Source organism: Ailuropoda melanoleuca, chromosome 14 (assembly GCF_002007445.2).
Source record: "Ailuropoda melanoleuca isolate Jingjing chromosome 14, ASM200744v2, whole genome shotgun sequence".
Taxonomy (NCBI): Eukaryota; Metazoa; Chordata; class Mammalia; order Carnivora; family Ursidae; genus Ailuropoda; species Ailuropoda melanoleuca.
This window is the reverse complement of record NC_048231.1, coordinates 13,819,889-13,837,589: the sequence shown is the minus strand read 5'-3', so window position 1 is coordinate 13,837,589 and position 17,701 is coordinate 13,819,889. Positions and strand designations below refer to the sequence as shown.

General features: G+C 48.4%; 1 protein-coding gene across 5 annotated transcripts in view; it reads left to right on the top strand.

The window, feature by feature from the left end:
* DPF3 (double PHD fingers 3) overlaps window positions 1-17,701 on the top strand; it is a 286,307-nt gene that overhangs the window by 170,989 nt on the left and 97,617 nt on the right. For all 5 annotated transcript variants that reach the window (XM_034642253.1, XM_034642251.1, XM_034642255.1 and 2 more), the window contains exons 4-5: window positions 1,326-1,453; window positions 8,743-8,838. In XM_034642253.1, the coding sequence (XP_034498144.1) occupies window positions 1,326-1,453; window positions 8,743-8,838 (224 nt within the window). The remainder of the gene's footprint in view (window positions 1-1,325; window positions 1,454-8,742; window positions 8,839-17,701) is intronic.

Genomic DNA, 17,701 nt, shown 5'->3' with positions numbered 1-17,701 from the left:
GATGGGAGGGAGAGCAGGAAGACGAGGATGGAAAGAGAGTTTGGGCTATGTGTCTCTTTACCTTGGTTCTCTCTTTCATGAGCTCATTGAGGCTGCAAGCCACAGATCTTTCCGGAGTCTTACAAACACTCTCCCTCTGGCCCTCCAGGAATAGCAGTGGTAGTGATTCCCCACTCTTAACTCTCGGGGGTGCTTCGCCTTTCCATGTAGTTCTCTTATTCCTGCCCACACCGCTGTAAATAGTCCCTACACTCAACTGTAAATTCCCCCATACACATGGGCCATTCCCTTCCCCTGGCTGTTTTCTAGGGGACCAGTTCCTCATATTCTTGTATTCATCTTACCTGATAACAGGATAGGGGCCGTGCATCTAATTGCTGGGGGGGGGGGCTATGAGGTACAGGATCAAAGGAGAGATTGGAGGAATGTTTCATAGCAAATCAAAATAGGATCACCTATACCTGAGGTTTCTGCTTTTAATTTAACAAAAACAAAAACAATCTTCCTTTGGATTGAGAGTTTGGGGGGAATCTTGAGAAAGGAGTTCAGCTTCTTTCTCAGGTCTCTTTCAGACACGGCTGACTCTGGCTGCCACTTCTCGGCTGGCCCCATGACCTCAAGCTCCAGGTAACCGACCAAACTCTGACATTTCCAGAAAAAGTGCCCTGCTGTGCAGGCACTCGGCTCCCAGCTACTGAGCTGGGGTCCATTAGGCATCCGTGCTCCCTCTTCTCTTCCCTTGGTTTTAGTGGTCTTTATATTCCTTGATGAGAACGGCCTCTTTGGGGTTGAAATAACTTCTCATGGAACAACCTGGAGCAGCCAGCATGGCTGAGGGGAGGTCATGGAGTTGCCAGGCGAGGCTTGGGGTAGAGGGAGAGAATACTAAGATTTGAGCTAACATTGCTGTATTGCTGTAGAATTTTCAAAGTATTTTCACGTGAAGGGACATATTTATGCCCCGCAAAACGGCTCTGTGGGGGTATGGGCATTGTTATCCTCACTTTGTAGATGTGGAACGGGGCTCTGGGATCGTTGAGTGCCTTGCTCACTGTCGCTGTCTGTCTGGTGCCCTTGTGCGCTGCCGTCTGTGAGGCTCTGGGCAGGGTTGGGCTCTGTCTCTGGGCCTGAGAGCAGGAGACGGGCAAGCCAGACCCAACTCCAGGGTTCCTGTTCTTCCCAGAGGAGACAGCGCAGGCTGCCTCTAGCCCTACCTGGAGCTCCGGTTCCTGCGTGTCCTCAAGGGCCACCCCCTGTCCCCCCTGGTCCTCCTGTCCCCCCGGCTTCTAATGGCCTGACCCTGCTTCTCTGTCCTTACTTTGCAGAAGTGGAGCTGCCCCTGAAGAAGGATGGCTTCACCTCAGAAAGCACCACCCTGGAAGCCTTGCTCCGTGGAGAGGGTGTGGAGAAGAAGGTGGATGCCAGAGAGGAGGAAAGCATGCAGGAAATACAGGTATTTCCATGCCTGCTGTGGGGGGTGCATCTGGAACGTGAGCCCTGTGCTTCCGAGAGTCCCACGTGGGCTTGTCTTCTCCCCCCAGACCCCTGTGCACGGCTGCGGCTGGGAGCCTTGTGGGTTCCTTTCTACTGTGACTGGTCCTCCAGAACAAGTTCTCACCCCTCTCTCTCGGGGTCCCATGTAGCCATTCAAAATATATTTTTCTGGCCTGCTGTGTGCCAGGTGCCAGGCTAGGTCCTGGGGACACGATGGGGAACAAAACCAACGGAGTCCTCACCCCAGTGGAGAGGACAGTCCATAGTTCAGGCTTGAAACCTCGGGGTCGTCTACACCAGCTTGAAACCTCGGGGTCGTCTACACCAGCTTGAAACCTCGGGGTCATCTACACCAGCTTGAGCCCAGTGAGCCACTGCCTTCCTCACACCCCTTTCTCACACCCTGTCCTCAGACCCTGTCCTCAGCTCTAGTTCACAGCGCTGCCCTCTCCTCCTCCAAGGCCAGTGTAGGAGTCACCCTCCAGGCGGGGCTGGTGGCTCTCATCCCTGCTGGTTTCCTGCCCTCTGTTCCCGGCACTACCGAGGCTCTCGCTACGCACAAGCGTAAGGGTGCGCTCTGACGGGGTTTGGATTGATTCGTCTTGAATCTCTGTTGTTGAATACAATGGTTGGCATGGAGTACTGTAGTAATATTAATTAATATAAATATTAAACAATAGTATTAATAATTAAATATGATTCAATTATTAAAGTCAAATTACATTGATAGTAACTGTATATTTTATTACACTTTATATTTTATGTGATACATATCACGTATTACATATTTATTAATTGCATATCCAATGTGATGTTTAGTATTTGCATATTCATTTATTGACGGTATAATTAAAGTAATAACAGTTATGTTTCTGGTTTGCTTCATGAGTGCCATCGGTGCATTCCACTGAGTCAGGGACCGTGCGATCGTGCTCCCGTTGTCCCCTTGGGGCCTTGCACGTGCCCGGCAGAGCCGAGTCTCAGTAAAGATGTAGGGTGAAGCTGCGGACTGGCCTCCTTCTCCGCCATCACTGTGTGCAGACGAGCGCTCAGGTCCTTTCCGGGTCACAACATGGCTAATATCGGTTGTCTCCGCTCCCCAGAGCCACGGCCCTCGCGAAGGTCCTTAATTGCTGTGACCTCCATGGGCCTGATGCACCTTGGAGTCATCTGCCACTCCCATCTGTCGCACCCAGCATCCGGTTCCTCCCACCAACTGTGCCCACAACCCAAATCCAGAGCACAGGCTCCTCTTACCGTGTCCCCCCGCGACTACCCCGGTCCCGGCCACAGTCATCTCTTGTCTGAATGGCTGCAATTGCTTTCTAAACGGTGTGCCTGCCGATGGCTGAGAGGGGGCCCTTTAGACCCAAGTCGGATCCTGTTTTTCCTGTGCGCCAAACCCGACATAGGTCTTGCTCCCCTAGAATAAAAGTCAATGCCCTGTTACCTCTCTGACTCCGTTGCTGAGCCTTTCCCTTGCTCATCTTGCTGCAGGCACACTGACCTCATTTGTTCCTTCTAGAACACACCAGGTGCTCTGTTGCCTCGGGGTTTTGCTGGGCCTGTTTCCTCTGCCTGTAGGGTCCTCAGCTGGGCCCTCACCCTCACCTTCCTCAATTTGTGTCTCTTCCTCTCTATGAAGTTGACCCTGACCCTGACCCTGTGTGTGCCACCGCTTCCTGTGCCCTCCCTGCCCTCCAGATCCCCTGATTCCCTTACTCTGCTTTCCTTTGCTTTTTCTTTTTTCCCATGGCTTTGATCACTGTCTAACAGACTTCGTAATTTGCTGATTTATTATGTTACTGTGTATTTTCTGTTTTCTTCCAATGGGATGTAAACTCAAGGGTGGGATGCTTTGCCTTGTTCACTAACATATCTGAAGCAGGCCAACAGTGCCCAGCGCATAGTAGGTGCACAGTAAGTGTCTGTTGAAGGGATGTATGAGTGAACAGATTCCTGGGAGTCGCCCCGTATGGCAGTCCGTTCCTGCTCCGACATGTCCCACTGTGCTAGCTGATCTTTCATCCTGAAAGAGAGCTCTGCTTGTGCCAGATCCCTGTTGAAAAAACTTAGCTGGAACACTTGTATCCTACTTGGTAAATCTAAAATGACGAGAGTGATCTTCTTGGGCCTCCTCTCTCTGCTCCTAACCTAGTTTTCAGGCTTATTTTCTCCCACTTCTGTGCTCCCCCTGTTCTTCAGTCTTCTGTCCTCTGTGCCTGTGGTCATGCCATGTCCTCTACCTGGGGAACTTTTCTTCTACTCTACGTGCACAAATTGACCCATCGGTCAGGCTCAGCCCCAATGCCACCTTCCCCAGGAAGCCTTTCTTGATCATCCCACAGCCAGAGGGATCCTTTTTGTCACTGGCATTTAGGCTGCCTCATCCTTTCTTCTTTCTTTCTTTATTTTTTTTCTGTTCATGTCTTCCCCTCCTTCCCCCCAGTTTTTGGACTTTTCAGGTCTTTGAAGTTAAGGTGTGTCACATCTGTATTGTGTAGTTAGTGTAATTTCACTGAATCAGTGGATGGGACAGAACCATTGCCCAGAAGCCCTGACACTCTAGTGACAGGTAACCTCTTACCCTTTCAAGCTGGTGGTGGGTTCGAGGTCCTCTCAGGCAGCATTGGGCCAATATACGGGCCATCACTATGGAATCATCACCATCACCCCTGACGTAAAACAGAACATCTACTACGTGCAGAGCATGGGTCTGCCATCTTCCGTGCTAGAAACTGAAACCAGGACTATAAGCCAAATGAGTTTACGTGTTCTTATCAGCTTTGGTTATTAAAGTACATATGTAGTAAATGGATTATATTTGTTCATTTTTTCATTCACTCATTCAACCACAGTTTATTAGAGTGTCTCCTCTGAGCACGTACTGTGCTAGTTTCTGGGGAGACAGAGAAACCAAGAGAGAGCAGTCCCATCTGTTGATATTTATATTCTAGTATGACATACAGACAGAAAACAAGTACACAAAGGAAATAATTGCATTTCAGGATAAATGACCATGAAAAGAACAGAGTATGAGGATTCAGTATAAGAGGAGGGACAGATACTAGGGAGTGTCCTAAGGGAGGTAAGGGATTTAACCTCAGTCCTAAGAGATGAGAAGGAGCAAGCAAAGTGAGGATGTGGGGAAGAGCTTTCTGGGCAGAGGAACAGTGTGCTTGAAGGCCTTGAGATAGGTCTGAGCTTGTGGTTTTGAAAGAACAGACAGAAGATGCAGAACTCATACAAATCAATAACAAAACACCAAACGATTCAATCACAAAATGGGCAGAGGACCCGAACAGACATTTTTCCAAAGAAGACACACAGATGGCCAACAGGCACGTGAAAAGATGCTCAACGTCACTCATCATCAAGGAGATGCAAATCAAACCACAGTGAGGTCACCCCACACCTGTCAGGATGGCTATTATCAAAAGACAAAAAATAATGAGTGTTGGTGAGCATGTGGAGGAAAGGAAACCCTCGTGCACTGGTGGTGAGAATGTAAATTGGTGCAGTGACTTTGGAAAATGTATGGAGGTTCCTCAAAAAATTAAAAATAGAACCATCATATGACCTACAAGTCCACTTCCAGGTATCTATCTGAAGAAAATGAAAACACTAGTTCAAAAAGATATGCACCCTTATGTTTGCTGCAGCACTATTTCCAATAGCTAAGGCATGGAAACAATCTAAATGTCCATCGATGGATGGATGGATGGATGGATGGATGAAGAAGATGTGGTACATACACGCAATGGAATACTACTTAGCCATTAAAAAGAATGGAGTCTTACCATTTGTGACAACATGGATGGCCCTTGAGGACATTATGTTAAGTGAAATAAATCAGAAAAAGTAAAAAACCACATGATTTCACTTACATATAGAATCTAAAAAGCAAAATCAAACCCAGACTTATAGATACAGAGAACAGATTGGTGTTGCCGGAGAGGAGGGGGGGTTGGGAGGGCATGAAGTGGATGAAGGGGACTAAGAAGTACAAACTTCTGGTTATAAAGTAAGTCATGGGGTGTAATGTACAGCATGTGGAATGTAGTCAATAACATTGTATTAATTTTGTAGGGTGACAGATGGTAACTAGACTCACTGTGGTGACCATTTCGCAATGCCTATAAATGTGAAATCACTGTGTTGTTCACCTGAAACTAATGTAATATTGCATGTCAATTATACATCAATAAATAAAAAGAAAAAGAAAAAAAGGGAAAAAAGAAAGATGGCTAGAGCAGAGTGCCGGGGAGAGAAGGGCCTAGGATGGAGCCGGAGGGTTGGGCTGCGTCCAACCGCTCCGGCCTCTCAGGACATGGAGGAGGCACTTGATTTCATGGTGATGAAGAAGGAAGCCATTTTAACTAGGGCAGCGAATTCATGTTTCCTCAAGATCCCTCTGGCTGCTGCCTGGAAAAGAGACTGGACGCAGGGCCGACGGAAGAAGGAGGGAAATCAGAAGGTTTTTACAGAGTTCCAGGCTAGAGATAATGGAGTCTTTTAAAGGCATTCCTTCTTCTTTTTTAAACACAACCACAAACAATTGTTATCATCACTGTAAAGACTGTTTAGAGTAACAGGGAGAAAAGTTATTTTAAAATGTGTTTATTTTCCAGCTAATGTCCTTGGACAGGGAATGAAAGTATGTTAGTGGGGGATCAGCTGTATCTTAGTTGGACCCCTGCCCTTGACTCCTCTGCACAGGACGCTCCCCTCTGCTTCCTGAGCCCTGAAGGCGGGCTTTGTTTGTTAGGAGCTCCTGGCTCCTCCCTGGTTACGTAAAGAGGCTTCTGGGTGTCAGGGCCACGTTGTCGCAGGAAATACAAACACACTGGGGAGGCTGCTGTCACATCGGGGCACAGACTAGGGGTTCTCAAGATGCAGGGAGACCAATGGGAAAGGGAAGGAGAAGTCTGTTTACTTCCGGACACTGAGGCCATGTGGCGGGCACTGCTGGAGACCAGCTCAGCCGCCTTCACCAGATTTTCCCTCCCAACCCGGGGTCCATGTTGCAGGTCATAAATACCTGCATGATAAAAAATGAGAGTGGAGTCAGATTGTACGACATGCCAGAAGCCAGGACCTTTAAATTCAAGGCCCTTGGAACTCACTGTGATTAAATGACTTCAAGACTGCTGTTTGAACAGCAACAACAGTCATAACAACAACACCTCATCTTTATACTGCATCTTTTCAACGAAGTCTGCAGGTGTTTGACTTGTCATTATCTTGCCTGACTTTCACTTGTGTCTCCGCCTGTGGTTCAGGAAACCAAGATGCAGAGAACCTAGGTGGCTTGATGGGGATCTGGGCCAACGTTTCCTCGCTATGGGCCAGAGGGCATGTCTAGAAGACAGCACTAATCTGTTAGATGGTTGCAGTCAGAACAGAGACCCCCGAGTGCTGTCAGCTGATGGCTTCCCAAGGAAGCCTAGTAAAGAAGCTGGAGGGGAAGGACTTGTTATCAGCAGTGTCCTGACTCCCGTGATTAGGAGAGAACTCTGACAAGAAGGCATGGGAGATGGTCCCTGGAAACTCACCCCTGGGCTTTCTGCTTGGAGGACAGGCCAGAGGCATTGTCTGGGAGGCCACTTGAACAGTGATGATGATACCACATGTCAGTACAGCGTGTGTTGCTTCTAAGCCTTTTCATAGCTTGTGTCATTGTCACGCTGTCACAAGCGTGGGTGGATGCTGATGCTGTTATCCTGTATAATACAGTGCCTGCCCTCCTTTCTAGCCTCTTCTTATGCAAGTCTCTCCCTGAGTCACTGAGCCCTAGTCACCCTGGCCTCTTTCGGCAATGTGGACAAGCCATGTTCCTTTCCCTGCCTCGGGGAGCTTGCTCATGCTCTTCCCTCTGCCTAGAATACTCCCTGCCTGCCCTTGGTCCCTATTCCCAAGGCTAGTCTTTGTTCATCCTTTACATCTCAACTCACTTAGGTCACATCCTCAGGTAAGCCTTTCCTAACCCTCAGATTAGGTAAAATGCCCTCTAATAGCCTCTCGGAGCAGCTTGCACTAGGCTGTCACTGCTTATGGCAGTTGTAACTATATGGACTTGGGTGTTATTTGAATCTGTCCTCCCTTCACTATACTGTAGAGTCCTTTAGGGCAAGGACTGTAGTCATTCTGTGGTTTGTCTAGCACAGTGCCTGCCATATAGTCAGCACTAAACCAATGTTTGTTGACTGAATACATGAATTCCTATTTTATAATTGGGGAAACGGAGGCATGAAGAGAGGATGACTCTCCCAAGGTTGCCCAGTGAGTCCATAAAGAAGCTCCTACGGCTCCTGACATCGAGTCCCACGAGCTCCATGGCCCTTCTTCTTATCCCACTTTCAGTCTGGGGAGCTGGGTCCTCTGCCGCAACCTTTCATTTCCCCCTTAAACCTGGAGGTACACACTTTACCTGCCCTGCCCTCCCTGCAAAGGGAGTGAAGTGTACAGGCCCCTGCGGGAAGGGTCTAGCTTACAATCTTCAGATACGTGGCCGAGAAATGACCAGGAAACTCTGACCTGATGAACCTGACTTGACTTTGGCCATGGAGTCACCGTATGACCTCGGGCAATTAAGACTGTTTTTTGCCTCAGTTTATTCACCTGTAAAATGGAAATTGGATTCTTGGCTGCTGTGTGAATCACAGACCTGTTGGAGAGAGATAATTAAATTCATGATCTTTAAGCTTCATTACAACGAACGTGCTGTAACGAAAATCCATTTTTCTTAAAAAAAAAATGGATGATTAAGAACAACACATTAATGTCAAATTCTGGTCAGATGAACAGGAAGTTACTCGTTTTCATCAAACAGGGCAGGGTTCCAGAATGGCAGAGAAAGGAGGAACGTATTTTCATATTTAGGAACAAAAGAAAAATTACATTAAAAAAGTAAGTTTTGAAAAACATCTTGGGTCCACGTAGAAAAGCGCCCCTTCCAGAATATTCTCTTTTTAGAAAATGTTTTTTGGGTAAAAAGAGTTGAAAAAAGTCAGTGTTCTGGGAGGATTAGGCTGGACGGGGCCCAGGGGTTTGAGAGAGTTGTTACCGCCAAGAGCTCAGACTCTGGGCAGCCTTTCCGAGGCCCTGCTTCCCCGGCAATGGCAGCGTCTTCACTTTGCTAGAACACAGCAGAACAGACCTCCCGCCCCTCCCTCAAATTACCCTCTGATGGCTTCCTCCTTTGCATTTTTTTTCTCAACCCTTCTGTGTATTTTCTTGTCATTTCAGAGGGTTTTGGAAAATGATGAAAATGTAGAAGAAGGAAATGAAGAAGAAGATTTAGAAGAGGATATTCCCAAGCGCAAGAACAGGACCAGAGGACGGGTAAGCCGGGGGCGCCATGAGCGGGGGAAGAGCTAAGGGAGGCTGAGACCGGGAGAACAGCTGGGCCCTAGACCCAAAGTCCCACCACATAGTCTCTCCTGTCCATGGTCTCCCTTGAAGAGTGCTCAGAGAGGAAGCACTCCAGAAGAGCCCTGATCCCAGGTGATAGCCTGTGAGAGTTCAGAGCTGGCCAGAGGGAGAGGAGGAGGGGGAGGGCGCCCTGAGGGGACAGTGAGGGTCCTGGAGGATTGGGGTGGGGTCCAGGGAGGGTGGAGGAGGAGGAGAATGTGACTCTTGTACCCATTACTTGGTCTTACAAGAAGGCTGCATTTTCCTGTCCCTGGGGCTGCCCCAGAATGACAGGGTCAGGGCACCTGCTTTGGGGTGCTCTTCACTAGGCGGAGTGTAGGATCACTCTGGGAAAGTGTGGGGCCCACAGCTAATGGTTTCCAAGTGGGGGCATGGGCTTTTGGTGTGCGCCCCGGATGTGGCAAGAGGAGGCCAGAAGCCTAGGGCACGGCTGAGGGGAAAGCCATGGTGGAAGGTATACGACTTATGGCAGCAGTCCTTGAGGGGAAGGACCCAAGCCTGAGCAGTGCTCTCAGGCATGCAGGTTGCTCCTCCAGAGTCCTCGCCCTCAGGGGTCTGCAAGGGCATCTGACAATGATAATGAGGTGGAGAGGGACCTCCAGAGGTCAGCTTGCTTGCTGCCTAGAGAATGAGGATTAGGCCTTTTGGCTCCCTCAGGTTTTAGGCCGGACCCTTACCCCTCTCAGCCACGGGTGCCCTGCGGGTTTGGGTCTGGGGCTAATTGCAGCATGCCTCTCTGTTCCTATGTTTCTTGTGCTTCAGTACCCATCAGAGGCACCAGGAGAGCCTATCGAAATGCAGATTCCTAGGACCCACTCCCAGAAGTTCTGATTTAGGAGGGCTAGGGTAGGGTCCAGAAAGCTGTATTAGAAGCAAATTCCCAGGTGACTGGTGTAAGCGGTCCAGTGCTGCCCACATTGAGCTTGGATGCTGTGACTTGTTGGCAGGGGCTGGCATTTCTCAGGCTGGGCAGGGCAGTCCTCTGATCTTGTACGCCCTCTGTATGGCCAGCCAGCTTCAGCAACGAGATCGTTTTATTTGTTCTTGACTCCCACTTTTTGTTGGTGTGTGTATTTAATTTTTGGGAGAATATCTGAAAGGAAGTCCTAGACATTTTTTCATTTAACCTGCACATACCTCAATGTAGATCTCTAAGAAATAGCGTTCTCATACCCAATAAAAACAACAACTATTCTAACGTCTACTCTCCAGTCCCTGATGATCTCCCTGGATTTTCTTAAAAATGCCTTTTTACAGTTGGCTTGTTTGAAACTTAAGCCTCTTTTATTCTAGACGTACCTCTTCCCTGCTCTACCCCACCATGCACACACATATTTTTTTCTCCATGCTATTTATTTGTTAAAGAACTTGGATGGTTTGTCTTGCAGAATTCCCCACGTTGTAGATTTGGTGGATGGGTGGTATTTAATGTGTCCTCTTTATTTTCTGGAAACTGGTAGTTTGATTAGAGACTTGATTAGACTCAGGTTATTTGTGTATGTGTGTAAATATTTTTTTGGGGGGCAAGGGCCTTTCCCGTGTCTCTTACTACATCACACAAGGAGGCCGTCGGCAGGTACACATTGTCTAGCTGTCTGCTCTCGGGGTGGGGTGGGGGGGATGGATCAGTGGATTCAGGCGTTGTCAGCCTGATCTCTCCTTAGAAGATTCCCCATCAAGGTTTCATCTAGCTGTTTCAGCAGCCGTCGATAATGCCTGGACTCATGACTTCATTGAGGGCCACAAAATAATGAACATCTAATTCCATCAGTAGAGGAGGCTTTAGATCTTCTGGGCCTTTTATGAACTCTAAGAGCTGCGTGCCTCCAGGCCTGCTTCCATACCGTCCCTCAGCCCAAACCAAATTTAGTTGGGTAGATGGCAAAGAATGGTCCTCTTCACATCTTCTCCGCTCCCAACCTAAATCTAGATGATTAAACTCGGCAGTGCACGGATGTGAGCTGGGTGTCTCCTCTGTAAGGACACAGCAGTGACGGCAGCAGCCGCTGCACACTCACTGTGTGCTTACCGGACACCAGGCCACGCGCTGGTGCTCTTTACAACAAAAGCTACATGTCGAGGGTGACGACTGTGTACTTTGTCCTGTACTCTCGATTTCTGCCCTGTTCCTTAGGGCGGCCACTAGCCACATCCGGCGACCGGGCACTTAAAGTGTTGCCAGTTCAAATTACAATGTGCCGTAAAGGTAAAATACACACCAGATTTCGAAGACTTAGCATGAAAAGAGTGCAAAGCATCTCATTAATATTTTTTATATTGATTATGTATTGAAATGATAATAGTTTGAATACATTGGGTCGAATAAACTATATTATTAACATTCATTGTACCCGTTTCTCTTTTTACTCTTTTTGAAAACTGTGGTTACCAGAAAATATAAAATGATGTGTGTGGCTCCCATTATATTCCTGTTGGCCAGCACTTCTGGTTTCATTCCCATACTTTGGTATTATTACTCCCAGAGAGATTACGTAACTTGCTCAAGGTCTCCTAACCTTGTAAAGAAGAAGTCAGGATTCGAACGCAGGTCTGTGCTTTTGTCACGGAGTCGTGCCTGGCCCAGTGCCCATCATGTAGCTAGAGACCAGCTTGTTGAGTGAATGACTGAGTCTTGGGAAAGAAAGAAAATACATTTCAACTTTGTAGGAGTTGAGAGAAGGCCTGAACACAGTGAGGGAGCTGGACGGGGCTTAGACTAGCTCAGGGCCTACCTGATGCTGGCCAAGGGCCAGCTGATGGGCTCTATGTTGTGTAGTGCCACTGTGGACATGTCAGCCATGGTGGGAACCATGGGATGACCTAGAAGGGTGTGAGTGAGCCTGCCTGCACTGGAGTACAAGTGTGAAGCTGCTTCACCCACAGCCTCAATGGAGCTGCCCTGTTAAGGTGTGTGTTCAGGCTGCTGCTAGTTCCCGGAGAGCATTTCTGTTGTCAGGACTGACAGGTGGCACCTCCATGTGTGGCCCCTGGACCAGGGATTAGGATCACCTGGGAGCTTGTCAGGCACGGAGGACCCTGGACTCCACCCTCAATGGACCAAATTAGAGTCTGCACTTTGACAAGACTCCCAGGTGCTTTGTGCACTCATTGAGGAGGCCAGGGGTAAGGTAGTGAATCCAAGAACAGCCTCTGCCTTGTTTGAACTGTGAGTTCAAATCCCAGCTCCACTATTTACTAGACTTTGGGTGAATTACATAACCTCATCATCTTGATCAAATTATAGAAATACCCTGGGCCTCAGTTTTCATCATGAAAATGGGAGTAATAATACCCAGCCTGTTCTGGGTGCTTAATAAAGGCTAGACATCATTCAGAGGGTGCAAAGGGAACAACTCTTGGAGTTTTGATGATGGTCGTACCCTGAGGGGTGAGGGCAATTCACACCCAACAATTAATAATTGTGTCTATGCTAACTTTAGCCCAAGAAATCCAAGCTCTTTAAAATTCATGAAATTCCTGGAAATCACCCATGTGAGCATTATCAATCAATCAATCAATCAGTAACTATTTATTGATGGCCTGTGGTGCAGTCCAGTGCTTCTCAAACTGTAATGTGCACATGAAGCACGCGGTGATCTTGTTAAAGTGCAAATTCTGGTGCAGTGATTCTGGGGGGTGGGGGGGTACTGAGAGTTTGTCTGGTTAACTAGCTCCCAGGTGATGCCAGCGTTGCTGGTCTGAGGGCCATATTTTAAATAGCAAGGATGGTGAGCTATGGCTCTCATGGGCTTTTTTTTGATCTCAGGAATTCTCTACTAAAAATTACTGAGAGCCCTCCCTCCCCAAAGCAATAGTTCTAGTGGGTTATAACTAGTGATACNTTACCGGACACCAGGCCACGCGCTGGGGCTCTTTACAACAAAAGCTACATGTCGAGGGTGACGACTGTGTACTTTGTCCTGTACTCTCGATTTCTGCCCTGTTCCTTAGGGCGGCCACTAGCCACATCCGGCGACCGGGCACTTAAAGTGTTGCCAGTTCAAATTACAATGTGCCGTAAAGGTAAAATACACACCAGATTTCGAAGACTTAGCATGAAAAGAGTGCAAAGCATCTCATTAATATTTTTTATATTGATTATGTATTGAAATGATAATAGTTTGAATACATTGGGTCGAATAAACTATATTATTAACATTCATTGTACCCGTTTCTCTTTTTACTCTTTTTGAAAACTGTGGTTACCAGAAAATATAAAATGATGTGTGTGGCTCCCATTATATTCCTGTTGGCCAGCACTTCTGGTTTCATTCCCATACTTTGGTATTATTACTCCCAGAGAGATTACATAACTTGCTCAAGGTCTCCTAACCTTGTAAAGAAGAAGTCAGGATTCGAACACAGGTCTGTGCTTTTCACGGAGTCGTGCCTGGCCCAGTGCCCATCATGTAGCTAGAGACCAGCTTGTTGAATGAATGACTGAGTCTTGGGAAAGAAAGAAAATACATTTCAACTTTGTAGGAGTTGAGAGAAGGTCTGAACACAGTGAGGGAGCTGGACGGGGCTTAGACTAGCTCAGGGCCTACCTGATGCTGGCCAAGGGCCAGCTGATGGGCTCTATGTTGTGTAGTGCCACTGTGGACATGTCAGCCATGGTGGGAACCATGGGATGACCTAGAAGGGTGTGAGTGAGCCTGCCTGCACTGGAGTACAAGTGTGAAGCTGCTTCACCCACAGCCTCAATGGAGCTGCCCTGTTAAGGTGTGTGTTCAGGCTGCTGCTAGTTCCCGGAGAGCATTTCTGTTGTCAGGACTGACAGGTGGCACCTCCATGTGTGGCCCCTGGACCAGGGATTAGGATCACCTGGGAGCTTGTCAGGCACGGAGGACCCTGGACTCCACCCTCAATGGACCAAATTAGAGTCTGCACTTTGACAAGACTCCCAGGTGCTTTGTGCACTCATTGAGGAGGCCAGGGGTAAGGTAGTGAATCCAAGAACAGCCTCTGCCTTGTTTGAACTGTGAGTTCAAATCCCAGCTCCACTATTTACTAGACTTTGGGTGAATTACATAACCTCATCATCTTGATCAAATTATAGAAATACCCTGGGCCTCAGTTTTCATCATGAAAATGGGAGTAATAATACCCAGCCTGTTCTGGGTGCTTAATAAAGGCTAGACATCATTCAGAGGGTGCAAAGGGAACAACTCTTGGAGTTTTGATGATGGTCGTACCCTGAGGGGTGAGGGCAATTCACACCCAACAATTAATAATTGTGTCTATGCTAACTTTAGCCCAAGAAATCCAAGCTCTTTAAAATTCATGAAATTCCTGGAAATCACCCATGTGAGCATTATCAATCAATCAATCAATCAGTAACTATTTATTGATGGCCTGTGGTGCAGTCCAGTGCTTCTCAAACTGTAATGTGCACATGAAGCACGCGGTGATCTTGTTAAAGTGCAAATTCTGGTGCAGTGATTCTGGGGGGTGGGGGGGTACTGAGAGTTTGTCTGGTTAACTAGCTCCCAGGTGATGCCAGCGTTGCTGGTCTGAGGGCCATATTTTAAATAGCAAGGATGGTGAGCTATGGCTCTCATGGGCTTTTTTTTGATCTCAGGAATTCTCTACTAAAAATTACTGAGAGCCCTCCCTCCCCAAAGCAATAGTTCTAGTGGGTTATAACTAGTGATACTTACCATATTAGAAATTAAAGCAGAAAAAAAATGTTAATCTTCATAATACACCAGCACACAGAGTGATGATGACATCATTATGTCAGGTAGCCTCTGGAAAACTCCACTGGGCACTTGTGAGAGAATGAGGGTGTAAAGTTTCGAGTAACATTCTAGTACTATTTGATACTGTTTTGCAGACACCCTGAAACAGTCTCAAGGATCCCCAGGGATCCCTGAACCATTACTTGAGAACAACTTCTATGGAGGAACTAGCTCTCTGAGCCTGTCCGAGTCAAGGGTCTTTTAATTGCAAGAAACTAAACATTTCAGCAAAATGGGGAGTATTTGAAAAGCTGTTGGGTCATTGCCCCAAATATGTACAATCTTTGAAGATTCGACCCTCAGGAAGGACAAGAAAAATGGCAGGGACTTAGGACTGGGAAAGAATAAGGAACCTAGGCAGCTCGTGGCCTCTGCTTCTTCCTTCTTTATTTTTCTATCAAAAGACCGTGTTTCCTGGTTCTCTGTGCCCTTGGCTCCATAGCCCCTGTATTGATGGGTTTCCAGTTCAAGGGCCTATACTCACTGGAGTCATTGCCCCAACTCCAAGCGCTTTGGAGGTAGAATCTGATTGGGTCAGCCTAGGTCATGTGACCACTTTTGAGTCAGCCAATCAACTGTGGCCAGTGGGGCTGGGCCACATGGTACGATCAAGGCTGTCCTGGCGCACCAGTGCCTGAATAGGAGGTGGGGTGGGAAGGAGTGGAGTGGGGTGGGGTGGGCAATTCTCAGAGAGGGGGACTGGTTTCTTTTGGACAGTCAGCTTCCAAGTTTTACAGAATAGAGTCTGGAAACCTAGGTCCTGCTCCTTCTACTGACTCTGTGACTGTGGACAAGTCACAAATCTCCTTAGAGCCGGTCTCATCAAGTGCCAAATGGGAGTCGTATTACTTTCTGTAACTCATGGTGTATGGTAGCAATGAACTGAACTAACACGTGTGAAAGAGCTTTGGATGCTATGTGCCCAACATAGATCTAAGTGTTGGGCGTATAATAAAGTACGAAACGCCATCTTTGCTCTTAAGGACCTTGGGATTAAATTGAGGAGAAAATGCGAATGGCCATGATACAATTAGAAAACAGCAGGCTTCTGCCTGTGCACTAACCAAATGCAATAAAAGTTCAGAGGAGAGAGAAGAGATCAGCTTGGGCAAGAAGGGGAAGTAATTTATTGAGCACTTCCTGTGGATGTGGCGCTGTCCCCTGTGGTTTCACACACTTAGCGCGGACCCTCTCAGCAACTCTGCACTAAAGGTGTTGCTGTGCCCATTCTACAGCTGAGAAAATGAAAACTCAGAGAAGTAATTTGTCTACAGCCACGTGGCTGGTGTTTAAACCTATGCTTGTCCGACTTTAAAGCTGACGATCTTTTTACTCCTCAAACTGGCAAGAGGAAAGTTCCTGGAGGAGTGGGATGTTCGTGGGGCTACAGCATGGACCAGTGTGGTTGGCCGAGGAGAGGCTGGTCCATGACAGGGGTCATGGCATGAGCATGAGGGGAATGTGATGGGATTGGCACTAGGTTGCTGTTGGATGTGTCAGTGGGTTTTAGACGGCAATGACTGAATGAGTGAATGACCACGGGTTCTATCCTTCACTCCATTTGTCTAATTGAACTGGGAGTCATGCAGGGTGGACTGGGAAGGGCAGTGCAGAGGTAGACCCCCAGCTGGTGGGTTCTTTGAGCAGCTCAGGGTCAGTGGATGAGCTCCTGGATTAAAATGTGTAACAGGAGGGAAATGCAAAGCCTAAGATGGCCTTTGAAGGAAGAAACAACAGCACTTGGATATTAAGAATGAAGGAGAGGAACCAAAGATGACTGACTTGCTGACCGACTGACGGACAATAGATTCAGCCGAATCTATTAATTAAGTGTATCTTAATTAAGTGGCAGGCCCTGTACCAGGTTCTGAATACAGTGTGGGCCAAGTAGCCGTTCTCCACCGCTTGTTGGGGAGACAGAAGATCGACAAGTACACCAGCAACATGTATAACATAATGTCAGACCATGCTGAGAGCTGGGACCAAAATAAAGCTGGGCAGGGGAAAGAGAATGATGGAGAGGGTATGCATAGATCTAGGTTGGTGAAGGAGGGCTTCCCTGAGGAGGGGACATCTGAGCAAACTAACGGGATTCTGAGTTTGCAAGTCTGAGCGATTCCCGGAGACTTCAGGAGTGCTACTGCCACAGGAAGAGGCCCTTGCATGTGCCCATTCTGCAGTTGAGGAAACCAAGGTGCAGGGAGAGTGTGGAAGTGACCGTGCTGGTCAGCCCTGCAGGGTGAAATCCAACCCTGGCTCTCAGGGGGGCCCTCCCCCTCCCGCTGGCGGCTCCCCCAGGAGTGCGTGCTTCCAGGGCCTGCATCTCCTCCTCTTATCCCAGGAGGTATTTTTAGTCTCTCAGAGCCCCTTCCCCGTGTCTGCCGTTGGCTGTCATTCTGCTTGACTTGCTTTCACCTGCTGCAGGCGGCTGTGACAGGGCTGCGGGCTGCACACGTCACGCTGTCCCTGGCTTCACCACGGGGGCGTGGGGGGCGAGGGCAGCTGAGGGTGACCGCCCTCCCCGTCTTTGGGCAGGTGGGGAGGCCTGTCAGTGCCCGCGGGTGGCCACAGCACCTCACAGCTCCCCCTTCGGGTCAAGTCTGAGTGATGAGGGCAGGGGGAGGGGGGAGGGAGGCAGAGAGGCAAAGCGGTGGGCGGGAGGGAAGGAGGGAGGTGGAATTTTGTAACTTGTTTTGGAGAGAGACAAGCTGAGGAGGTGGTGGAGGTGGTAGCTTGGCAGGTGGTGTTGATTGTGAAGAGTGCGTGTTTTGTGAGAGCGTGTGAGCATCGCAGGCCTGGGGTACAGGCCTTTCCGCTGTGAAATCCCCAGTGAGTGAGTGTGGGTGTGCGTGTGCGTGCGTGTGCGTGTGTGTGTGTGTGTGAGCATCGCAGGCCTTTGGCCCTGAAGTCCCCAGGGCCACTTGTCCAGGCCCAGCCCCTGGGACTGCCGCGTTTCCCCTGCACCCCAGGTGGCTGCCGTGTTTTATTTCTCATCTGCTGTGGCTCCTTCTCTGTCCCCAAAGACCGCAGCA